Consider the following 11,961-nt stretch of genomic DNA (forward strand, 5'->3'; position numbering starts at 1 on the left):
GGGGAGGGAAGGGAAAATGAGGAGCTGATACCAAGGGCTCAAGTAGAAAGCAAATGTTTTGAGAATGATGAGGGAAACAAAGGTACAAAAGTGCTTGTCACAAGGGATGTATGTGTGGATGTGATAAGAGTTGTACAAGCCCCCAATAAAATGATTTAATTATTTTTTAAAAAACCACCAGATGCTCCATGGGGGAAAAGAGGGAGCTTTCTCCGCCTGTAAAGAGTCCGTCTCAGACACTCACAGAGACAGCTCTACCCTGTTCTATAGGGCCTCTGTGAGTTGGCATCGACCTGATGGCAGTGAGAGTTGAGTGAGTCTTCTCTGGTTCAGATCAGAAAACGTCCCGACAAACACATTCACCCTCCCCTCCCTGTGCCCCTGCATGGTGTCAGGTAAGACCCAGCGAAGCAAAACTCTTTAGTTGAGTGTTTACCTTGACCAAGACCCAAGCTAGTGGGCAATGCAACAGGCTTCCCCTTCCTTCCCCAGCCTCACTTTGTCACCTAAAAGTGAAAGCCTTCCCTTCATGGCCAAAGCCCCTCCCAAGGTCATTGCAGACGTTCCGCCATCCAGGTAGAGCTGATCGACTTGTGGCTGAGCCGCAATCAATTACGGACTTCCCAGGACATGTCTTTCTTCTCGCTTAGGCATTGCCACCGTGCTGTTACGGGTGTTAGCTGGGCTTGGATGTGAGCACTCAAGCTTTCCCAAGACCTCAGCTCAATTTGCTTGAATTTCAACTATCACCGTATTGTGCCTCATTCTGAGTGCAAACATGTCAACGCATCTACCCAAACCTACTGCCGTCAGGTGGATTCCAACTCACAAGTAGCCCATTAAAATTAAAATAAAAACCCACTGTGATTTAGTGGATAATGACTCATTGCAGCCCTATAGAACTGTCTCTGTGCGTTTCTGAGATGCAACTGTTTATGGAGAAAGTCCTGGCTTTCTCCCTCAGAGCAGCTGAGGGTTTCAAACTGCCAACGTTTCAGATAGCATCCCTACTCATAACCACTATACCACCAGGGCTCCTCAGGGACCCTATAAGACAGCATAGTTTTAAATCTTTAGATCTTTATGGGATGTGTCAGTCTGGGTCGACTAGAGAAACAAATCCAGGGAGACTCATATGTGTTTAAGAAAGAGCTTTATATACAAGAGCAATTGAATATTGAGAATATTGAGAAAACATCCCAGCCCAGATCAAGTCCAATTAAGCCCAATATTAGCCCATATGTGCAATACCAATCTATAAAGTCCTCTTCAGACTCACAAAACACATGCAATGACGCTGAATGCAAGAAGATCACAGGCCAGTGGGTGGGAGGTCTTGTGGATCCAGTGATGCTGTAAGCATCTCAGTACTGGCAGGGGTCTCCATGTGGCTTCTCCATCTCCCAGGGCTGCATCACAGTAGGTCCATGTGGCTTCTCCTCAGGGATATCTCACAAGGAGTGAGCCTTGTCAGTTGAGTCTCCAAGGGAGTGAGCAGAGAGAGAGAGAGTGAGAGAGACACTCCCACCTCCAGCCTCCAAGGAGGAATACAGGAGTTCCCAGAATCCTCAGGAGAAGTCCTTGCCCACACAAAGGCTTCATTGGCTATATCCTGATAGACAGGCCAGACTCCTCCCCTTCACTTGTAATCCTCTCAAAATGACAACAGATTATATAACTACCACTTGGGAACAGACAGCCTCAGCTTTCTCCCAAACCGCGGCTGGTGGGTTCAAACCAGTGACCTTGTAGTTAGCAGTCAAATGCGTCACCTACTTCACAATCAGGCTTCCTTAACAGTGGAGTGTGCTTTTGTTTGTTTATATATAATTTCTTCTCTATCATTTTTAATGAGCTCTTACATACCATACCTATTTTCCTAATTCTTTAAAACTCCTTTTACTTATTTAACCTTGTCTTCTTCTAAAACAATATTTTTCTTTCTGACCATTCCTGCTCACCTTTATGTTCTGTCTTAAAATAAAAAGTTTTCCTTATAAAATTGGGCCCATTAACATTTTTCTAATCTTTCTTGTTTACTTTTTCTTTTTAATTAGATAAAATGATAATGATATCCTCCATTATGATAACCTGTGGCAACTACTTTGGGTTGTACCCCTGTGGGTTAGGTATCCAGCAGCCACTGTGACTGTCCTAGACCTCTGTGGCATGCCATAGACCACTGTGACATGTCTTAGACCACTGTGACATGTCATAGACCACTGTGACATGTCCTAGACCACTGTGATGATATGTCCTGGACCACTCTGACATGTCCTAGACCACTGTGACATGTCTTAGACCACTGTAATATGTCCTAGACCACTGTGATGACATGTCCTGGACCACTGTGACTCTCCTAGACCACTGTGACATGTCCTAAACCACTGTGACTGTCTTAAACCACTGTCACTGTCCTAGACTACTGTGACATGGCCTAGACCTCTGTGATTGTCCTAGATCATTGTGACTATCCTAGACAACTGTGACAACATCTCCTAGACCACTGTGACTGTCCTAGACCTCTGTGACTGTCCTGGACCACTGTGATGTGTCCTAGATTATTGTGACTGTCCTAGACAACTGTAACAACATCCCCTAGACCAATTGTGATGTGTCCTAGACCACTGTCCAGCCTAAAGGATGATTAAAAAGGCTCTTAGAGAGGCCTGGAGCCACAGGTGCCCAGCAGAGGAGAGCCATGTCTCTGGAGAGCCAGGTCTACCTTCCTATCCCCACCCTAATGGCTGAGTCATTCATTGACTGGGAGCAGCCACAGCGACATCCACTTCTTGCAAAACCATGACTGATTTCAGGTCCTTGGCCAATTAACGTTTCCTGGCTCTGTGTGTGGGAAGTGGCAGTCCTAACACTAACCCTGCTCCCCTTTTATCTCTTCCTCACCTCCAGGGGCCCATGCTCTGGACACCCCGAACCTGCCCGAGGACCTGCCTCCTGGACTCCCAGCACATATCAGTAAGGCCTCTTAGAACTTCTCTTAGGCAACCTAGGTGGGCAGAGCATGGGCTCAGATATTGGCAAGGAGGATGACTCATGCAGAATATAGCCAAGAGCCACTTACGCACAGAGATTCAAGTGGGACTCAAAGGTGTCTCCCACAAGGGACCCCACAGTGCCTGACATTCCATTATCAGTCCCTTGAGCAAAGGGCAAGGATGAGCCAACGGCGGACACCAGAAGAAAGAAGGAAGCATGCTGACCACGAGGGTGACGATGGTGAATACATTTTTGCGTGAGGCTGAGCGCCGAGCTTCCTAGTGGGCCAAATGAAAAGGGACAGCGACGCACTGAAATGCTTATCGTATGGAAGGAAGCCCTAGGTCGGTTCCTTAGGGTCGTTGACAGTGTTGGACTTTAAAGATTGCTCGGGTGGGTCTTCCATGGGTATCACTAAAGACCATCATGGGGGTGGGGAGGGGGACCAGCTGCTCATGTCAGCCTGGAATCAAGGGGTGATGGAGGCCCATTGCAGAGAGGTGAGCGGAGTCGACCAACCAATGTGTCCCTGAGAGTACACAACCCAAGCCATCAGGCTGCTGCCGGACTCCAAGGACAGCAGCGTCTCTCCAAATGGCGTGGCCCTATCGGAAGGTCACTCCCTGACAGGGGGCTTCCTCAGCTGGGCGTGGAGATTCACAGGCCACACCTGGGACTCAGAAGGACACCGATGTTGATGTTGTCCTATCGAATCCGTTTCAACTCTGAGTGACCTCTGCAGACCGCAGACAAGACACGGTTCTGTCCTGCACCCTCCTCACCATGGACGCTGAGTGTGAGCCCACTGCTGGCAGCCATCGGCTCAGGCCATCTCCTTGAGGGCCTTCCTCCGTTTCCATGGCCTCTACTTCACCAATCAGGACGTTCTTCTCTAGGGACCTGTCCTCCTGACAACACGTCAAAGTGGAAGACATAAGACGAAGTCTTGACACTCTTGCTTCTAAGGAACAGGCTGGGAACGCTTCCTCTGGCAGCCCAGGGCCTAGCGGTCCTCCTTGCCAACACCGGCATCCCAAGGCGCCAGTGCTTCACTGACCTCCCTTACTTTGGTCCACCTTCCACACTTACGTGAAAAACAAACAACAAAACCCAAATTCATACCCAGAGAGTCAAGCGAATGGATAGTGATCCCACAGGTCAGAGTTTCCAAGACGCACCTCTTGATGGGAGTAGAGAGCCCCATCTTTTGCCCAAGGAGCGGCTAGTGGGCTCCAACAGCTGACCCTGGGCTGGCAGCCCAACACATCACCACTGCGCCCCCAGGCTCCTACACACACCTTGATGAGGTCACTGCAAGGCCAGGGCTTGGGTCAGGCACACCTGGGACCTCGAAGTGATCCGTTGTGCTTTTACACCGTCCAGAGGTAGAAGGATGAAGGTCGGGAGGACACGTGTCCACAGGGCATCCTTGACCTAGATGCTTCATTCTCCATCGGAGTCCATTTCTGGAGGAAGGCGTTCATGGGCATAATTTCAGGATGCTCCCAGAGCTCTGTCGCCAGTTGTCGGAGACACCATCTTCAGGGAGTCGTCGTGACTTCCTGCCTCAACGTCCATTAAGAATTCCTCTCTGCCTGGAGACGTCTCACCATCTCTGGCAACTTCTCATCAATGAGCAATGTTGCCTAGCAATAGTTTACACCCCAGCCCCCAATCAGGCTTCCAAGGTTTCTGTCAGAAAGTTGACCTAAGGCCAGGCTTGACCTTGGTTCCAGAAGGAAGGGAAGTTCTGCTTACCCCAAAGTGGACTGAGATCTGAGCAAGGTCAGCGTTCCAAACGAGAGAGAGACACGGGGCTTTCTACTCCCGCAGAGAGCGACAGTCTGGGAAGCCCACAGGGCAGTTCGACCCTGTCTTCCAGGGTCGTTGTGAGTCGTCATGGATGGCAGTGAACCTGCCCACAGGGTGGGCAGGGCGGGCAGGACAGGTGGCAGCCTTGCTGACTTGTCGCCTCTTTCTTCTTCATAGATACCACGTTCTTCAACGGCGGGGTTACAAATGTGGACAGCGTCGCCCACATTTTTGGTAAGTTCAGTCTGAAACGTCACTTCCCAAGCACCTGGCGCACAGTAGGTGCTCAGGTTTCATGACCGGCTGACCCTCTTCTCTGCCTGCATGTGCTGAGAGTCCTCGGAGCTGTACCTTCAGGATGCTTCCAGCCAATGGATGGCAACTTCAGTACCACACACGGTTAAGTCACCAAAGTGACGCTAGAACAAAGGCCCCTGCGTGATTGCAGTGACGCAACGTGGCCTTGAACCCACAGGGTTTTCATCTCTCTCATCACTGCCTCCGAAGATGTCCAATTTCCAACTTTGGGCTTGGGGTCTCATGGCTGCAAGGTGACCTCACCCACCGTCAAGAAAGAAGTTCAAGGAAAAGGGATCTACTTGCTTGTCAGAAAAAGAAATCTTTCCCCAAAGCCCCTAAGAGGCTTCCCCTCAGTTCTGTTAGCCAGCTCTGGCTCCTCATCTCAACCCCAGGCCCACCAGTGGCATGGAAGCAGGAGCCCCATGGCAAGCTGCTGGGGAGAAGGTCCCACTTCCCTGCGTACCTTGAGTGTGTGTTAGTCAGGGCGAGGAGCTGAGATGGATGTGGGGAAGTCACCAGCAGAGACCACGGCTTGGGAACCTGCTTCCTTCAGCTGTCCACAGTGGTCCCGAGATCAGAGCGGGTGCCTAGAAGTTCATCTTCATTCCCTACGGCTGCTGCAGCGGACACGCCATCATTGGTGGCTTTCACAAACGGGTGTAGCAAGCGCACAGGTCAGCAGCCTAGAAGTCCCAGGCAGGGCACCAGCTCAAGGAGAACCCTTCCTCTGTTGCCTGTAGAGCAGGGTGCTCACACGTTTTCAGCCAGCATGCGAGCTACTTTTAAAATGGTCAAGTCAAAATGATCTACCAACACAAAAATGCAAAAAATATATATATATTTATTTATTCATAAATGCATTGAGAATTCTTTATATGTACAGTGTATGTTTATGTACCTTGCATAACCACATGAGTCCATATTGCACAACATAACACAATTAACTATGTACATTTTTTTGTCATGACCTGAGTTTACGCTGATGACCTGCACTGAATGGAATGAGCCAGGGATGCATAGTCCGGACAGTAGCTGCTGACCGCACACTTCCAAATGATCATCAAGCACACTTCCAAATGATCATCAGTCATGGTGGAACGGGACTTGGACTTAATGATCTTTATGTGGGAAAAGGCTGACTCACATAAATAAGTAGAGCTGAATAATATAGTCAAGGATGTAGCACATGTTCTCATGTTGGGTACTGTCCCTCTGTGAGTAAGATCCAGAACTGTTCATGCAGCTCTGGACTTCAGCTGAATGTCGGCTTGTAATGTCAAAATCTCCCATTCCGTATGAAAGTGACACGTTTTTGTCTTCTTACTTGGTCCAGCTCCCCCACTCATTGTAATATCCTTTCTTACGTTTAAGAAAACCAAGGTCTAAAAATTGGCGATAACTTCGCTTGTCAGTTTTGCTGCACTTAGCGCAGTTGTTTGCGCATGTGTTTGACACCTAAGATTGCATCTGATTGGCTGTGCTGTATATCAGTTAAGTGATGGAATGGATGATAGGTTTATGTCTATTTTTTTAATACCATGCAATCTACCCACACTACATTTGCGGTCGACCAGTAGATCGCGATCGATGAATTCAGCACCCCTGCTGTAGAGGAAGGAACTTGTCTCCTTTCAGCACCTGTGGACCCAGTGTCCCTTGGATATCTCCACGTGTCCTGGTATCAATCTTCCCCTGGGTCTAGGAGGCTCTCTGCTCTCAGCATTTCCTTCTTAATGGTAGAATGTCCTTCTCATTTCTGCTTGATTGTTTACTCTCCTGTGTCCCTCAAAACCTTGTTGAAGAAAATTTACAACATGTAGGGTCATTACGTCAGATCACAAAGATGGCCTAGTCAAGTGGACACACTTAGTGGGGGAAGCACTCAAGTTCCATCCTCAACAGAAGTTCACGGCATATGGCTTGTCAAGCCTGGTGAGCTGCAGGGAGTCCCAGGCTGGGCTCCCTCCTGGATGCCCACCGGCCACTGCTCTCTGCCCCTCCTTCCTGCAGACTGCCTGGGCCCCCACTTCACCTGGCTGCAGGCTGTCTTCACCAACTTCCCCGCGCTGCTCCAGTTCGTGAATGGGATGAAGTGTGTGGCTGGCCTCTGCCCTCGGGACTTGGAAGATTACGGCTGTGCCTGCAGGTTTGAGATGGAAGGGCCACCTGTGGACGAGACTGACAGGTGAGTGGACAGCAGTAGGTGATCCAGGGTTGAGGGTGAGCTCAGGGGAGGCCTGGTTAATGTCTGGGGCACAGGGTGGACTTGCGCCCAGCCTGAGCTGGGGACTCGGAGATGCCTCCATCTGCCATGTACTGCCCAGGTAATCTGTCATCTGCTCACCTTCAGAGAGTCAAGGTCAACGCCTTATTGAGATGCAAAGCCCCACCTTAGCTTTCTCCTCAGTTAGGTTCCCGCCCACCCCCACCCCCCTACCCCACCGTCCCAAGCACCAGATGCTGCTTAAAAGGCAGATTCCCAAGCCCTCTCTCAGCCCCTTGGCTCAGGACACTTTTCAGGAGAGCCTGAAAGTGGGAATGTCAAACAGGACCCTTGGGTGACTCGTGAGCATCCAGAGCTCTGAGGATGACTGTTCAAAGTCACCCTGCTGGGAATGGTCCGTGTTGCCCCAGCAGTGAAGAGTCCAGGACAGCTTTCCCATGATGGCTTCTCCTCGGTTTTCAACAAGGGGGCACCACACGCCAACAACGGACAGACATTGTCCCTCCATCAGCAGAGCCCCAGCACTGCCTGAAAGAGCCAGGCGGTGTAGTGGGTAGTGTGCTAGGTTGCTAACCGCAAGATCAATATTTCGATCTTGCTACTCCTTAGGAGAAAGACAAAGCTTTCTACTCCCGTGAAGAGTTACAACCACAGAGTCGGTTCAACCCTGTCCTATAGGGTTGTTAGGAGTCAGAATTAACTCTATGGCATTAATTTGGGGGTGGGTGGGTAATATCCTTGCTTCAAGAAGCCCTGGTGGTGTGTAGGTTACATGTTGGGTTGCTGACTGCAAGGCTGGTGGTTCAAACCCACCAATTGCTCCAAGGGAGAAAGATGAGGCTTTCTGTCCCTGTACAGATTTCTAGCCTCAGAAACCCACAGGAGTAGGTCTAGCGTGTCTACAGGGTGTCTCTCAGTCTGGGTCGACTCAATGGCAGCACCATTGGTGGTTCTGTGTGCAGGCACACGGACCCACATGCATGTGCACACCATGTTTGAAGGACCCACTGCCTGGAACCAGCCAGAGTGGCCACTAGCTGCCCACTTCCTAACCCTGACCGGGGCCCTAACTGCCACCCTCCTCTGCCTCACCTCAGCTGCTGCTTCCAGCACCGCCAGTGTTACGAGGAGGCCGCCGAGATGGACTGCCTCCAGGACTCGTCCAAGCTTTCCACCAGCATTGACTGTGTCGGCACACGCATCTCCTGTGGTAAGTCTCTCCTGGGAGCCGGGGTCTGAGCTGAGAAACGTCAGCCAGGGCCGGAAGGCCTGGACCAGGCTGAAGTGTCCCCACTGATGGTCACCACTGCCCATCACCACTTCCAGTGGCGATAGCATCATCGCCGATGCGTAGGGCTCCGGGGGCGGAGCGATGGCAGCCAGGTTTCGCCTTTGCAGGAAGGAGCGTGTGGTAATGCTCACTGGGCAGATGCATGGTCCATGCAGGCCAATGCTCGGTGGGACTGCTGGTGTGCCCGGTCAGTAGAGGATCTGAATTGCAAGTTGGTATTTGTGGCCATCCTGAGGACGTGGGAAGGACAGATATGTGCTCCTGAAGCATTGTGTGTCGTTTCGGGCTGGGTGGTGGGGGTGGGGGGATGACTTAACCGCTCCAAATCTCCAAGCAAATGGGGCGGGGAAAGGCTGCGGCAGACTCGCTATGAGCCTGACCCCCCAGCAGTGTGGCATCTGCTGTGACCCAGAGCTGGCAGTGGAGGGTGCTGTGGGGTAATCGGAGCTGTCGTGGTTGCTGTTATTCATCAGCTGGGGTTGACATCTCACCGCCTGAATAGCTGGGTGGTTCTGGGGGATTAGGCAGAGGGCTACTGGGGAGAGGGAGGGGGTGTGTTGAGGACACAGCTGACAGCTGACCTTCCCTGAGGGCTGGCTGTGTGTCAGAGGCTTTGTTCTCACCTGCACTCCCTGGGATGCCTGGGCCTTTAAAGGACCCTGTGGATTTCCCCCTAGGGTCTTGGCCACGTCCATTCTGTGTCTGCTGGTAGCCCGAGGGGTCCCCAGGGTCTGGGCATTCTGTGCTGTATAGATGGTGCTCTCTCCCTGTTGTCTGCCCTCCGGTGTGTCTGTCTCTATTCTGATCCGTTATGCCACAGAGGGCGGAGCTTTAGGACCCTGGTTCCTCTGCGGGTTACATGTTGGCTGCTAACCACAAGGTCAGTGGTTCAAACCCACCAGCATCTCTGTGGAAGAAAGATGAAGTTTTCTGCTCCTGTAATGGCCCTGGAAACCCACAAGGGCACTGTATCCTATAGAGTCACTAAGAGTCAGACTCAACCTGATGGCTGTGAGGATTTTTGTATTTTTTGGGTGATGTGGCTTGTCCAGATGGGATAGGCACTGGGCTACTCAGTACAGGGTGAGCAGTTCAAACCCATCAGATCTGAACAAGGCTTTCTGCTCCCCCAAATCCATAGGGGCAGTTCCACTCTGCCTTCTAGGGTCACTATGAGTCGGAATCCGAGTCGACTGCAGTGAGTTTGGTGTTTATTGTTCGTGGTATGGTATAACCAGTCCCTGGAGAAGAAGGACTGGTTTGATAAAATCGAAAGTCAGAAAACCTAACTCGCTGCCATCAAGTCAGTCCCGACTCATAGCAACCGTATATGATAAAGTAGAGGGGCAGTGAGAAGGAGGAGGGCCCTCGATGAGATGGGTGGACACAGTGGCTACACCGAGGGGCTCAAACATAAGAGCAATTATGAGGATGGTGCTGGACCGGGCACTTTCCATTCGTGTACATGGGGTCACTATGAGTCAGAACAGACTGGAGGGCACCTAGCAACAACATGACCTCACCAGTATACAAACCCCAACCCAAACCAAACCCATTGCCATTGGGTTTATGCCAACTCACAGCCGCTCTCTAGGACAGAGAAGAATTGCCCTGTGAGTTTCCAAGACTGTAGCTCTTTACAGGAGTAGAAAGCCTCGTCTTTCTCCGAAGAGGCAGCTGATGGTTTTGAACTGCTGACCCTGCAGTTAGCAGCCCAACACATAACCACTAGACCACCAAGGCTCCTTAACGAAATAAGACCTCATTCCCAAAGTGGGTACTGAAGTTTGGTTCTTAACATGTGTGTGGAAGACAAGGAGAGGAGAGGTCATAGAAATTAAATTACTTAGCTGTTAAGTGGCAATGTCAGGGTTTGAACCCTTATATTCAGGTTTACTGTGTCTCATTGACCATGCCAAGACATTTGACTGTGTGGACCATAAGAAACACTGTGGATGACCTTGAGAATAGGAATTCCAGAACACTCCATTGTGCTCATTCCAAACTTGTACGTAGATTCAGAGACAGTTGTGCCAACAGCCCAAGGGAAGGCTGCATGGCTTAAAATCAGGAAAGGCGCATCAGGGCAGCATCCTCTTACTGTAAGAATTCAACCTGCATGCTGGGCAAGTCCTCACAGCATCGGGATTATAGGAAGAAGAGTGGCGTAAGGATGGGAGGAAGGCTTTTTAACAACCTTCAATATGCAGATGACAGAACCTTGCTTGCTCAAAGGGAGGAGAAATCGAAGCACTTGCTGAGATCAAGGAGTATAGCCTTCAGTATGGATTGCAACTCAATGTAAGGATGACCAGAACCTCATGATAAACGGAGAAAAGTTTGGAGTTGTCAAGGATCTTGTCTTGCTTGGATCCACACTCACTGCTCCTGGAAGCAGCAGTGAAGAGATAAAAGACATGTTGCATTAGGTAAATCTGCTGCACAAGACCTGCTTGGAGTATTAAGGAGCCAAGGGTGTTATTTTGAGGGCTAAGGCGCACCTGACTCAAGCCATGGAATGCTCCATTGCATCATATGCGTGTGACATTGAACACTGAATAAGGAAGACAGTAGAAGAATCAGTGCATTTGACTCGTGGTGCTGGAGAAGAATAGGAAACGTACCAGGGACTGCGGAAAGGACAAATAATCTGACTTGGAAGAAGCACAGCCAGTGTGTCCCTAGAGGCAAGGGTGGCAAGACATCACCTTACATCCTTTGACACGTTGTCAGGAGAGACCAGCACCTGGAGAAGGACATCGTGCTTGGTCAAGTGGAGGGGCAGCAAGCGAGAGGAGGCCCTCAAGTAGCTGGACGGACACGGTGGCTGCAGCGATGGGCTCCAGCACAGGAACCATGGTGAGGACGCCGCAGGACCAAGCCGGGTTTAGTCTGTTGTGCATAGATAGGGTCGCTCTGGGTTGGAGCGGGGTCAAGGCACCTAACAATAACAACAACAACATATTCAGGGGTGGCGCCCTGGTGGGTTATGTGTCGGCCTCCTAAAGACACAGTCAGCAGTTCAAAACCACCAGTCACTCCTCAAGAATAAGACAGGCCTTTCTATTTGCATAAAGAGTTGCACTCTCAGACACTCAAAGGGGCAGTTGGACCATGGGCTCAAAGGCCGTGCATTCCGCAAGGAGAGGAATAGGTTGAAGCCACTGGGTGCAGGATGCATCCATTCAACAGATGCTTGCTGAGCATCAGTGCCCAGTGCCCAAGGACCCCATCCGTCTGAAGGCTCCTGCCCTGGCATTTCCTCCCCACTGGGCAGGGGTGTCATGTGCTAGATCACACAACAGCTATGGAGGGAAACTAATGAGGAAAGGGCTGC

General features: G+C 50.8%; 1 protein-coding gene across 1 annotated transcript in view; it reads left to right on the forward strand.

Moving 5' to 3' along the window:
- Positions 1-385: 385 nt before the first annotated feature.
- OC90 (otoconin 90) overlaps positions 386-11,961 on the forward strand; it is a 23,460-nt gene continuing 11,884 nt past the window's right edge. Inside the window, exons 1-5 of the mRNA XM_004697646.1 lie at positions 386-395; positions 2,911-2,976; positions 4,987-5,043; positions 7,120-7,294; positions 8,431-8,543. Of these exons, the coding sequence (XP_004697703.1) occupies positions 386-395; positions 2,911-2,976; positions 4,987-5,043; positions 7,120-7,294; positions 8,431-8,543 (421 nt within the window). The remainder of the gene's footprint in view (positions 396-2,910; positions 2,977-4,986; positions 5,044-7,119; positions 7,295-8,430; positions 8,544-11,961) is intronic.

Source organism: Echinops telfairi, unplaced genomic scaffold, assembly GCF_000313985.2.
Source record: "Echinops telfairi isolate 266 unplaced genomic scaffold, ASM31398v2 ScPeMD7_1;HRSCAF=3_0, whole genome shotgun sequence".
Taxonomy (NCBI): domain Eukaryota; kingdom Metazoa; phylum Chordata; class Mammalia; order Afrosoricida; family Tenrecidae; genus Echinops; species Echinops telfairi.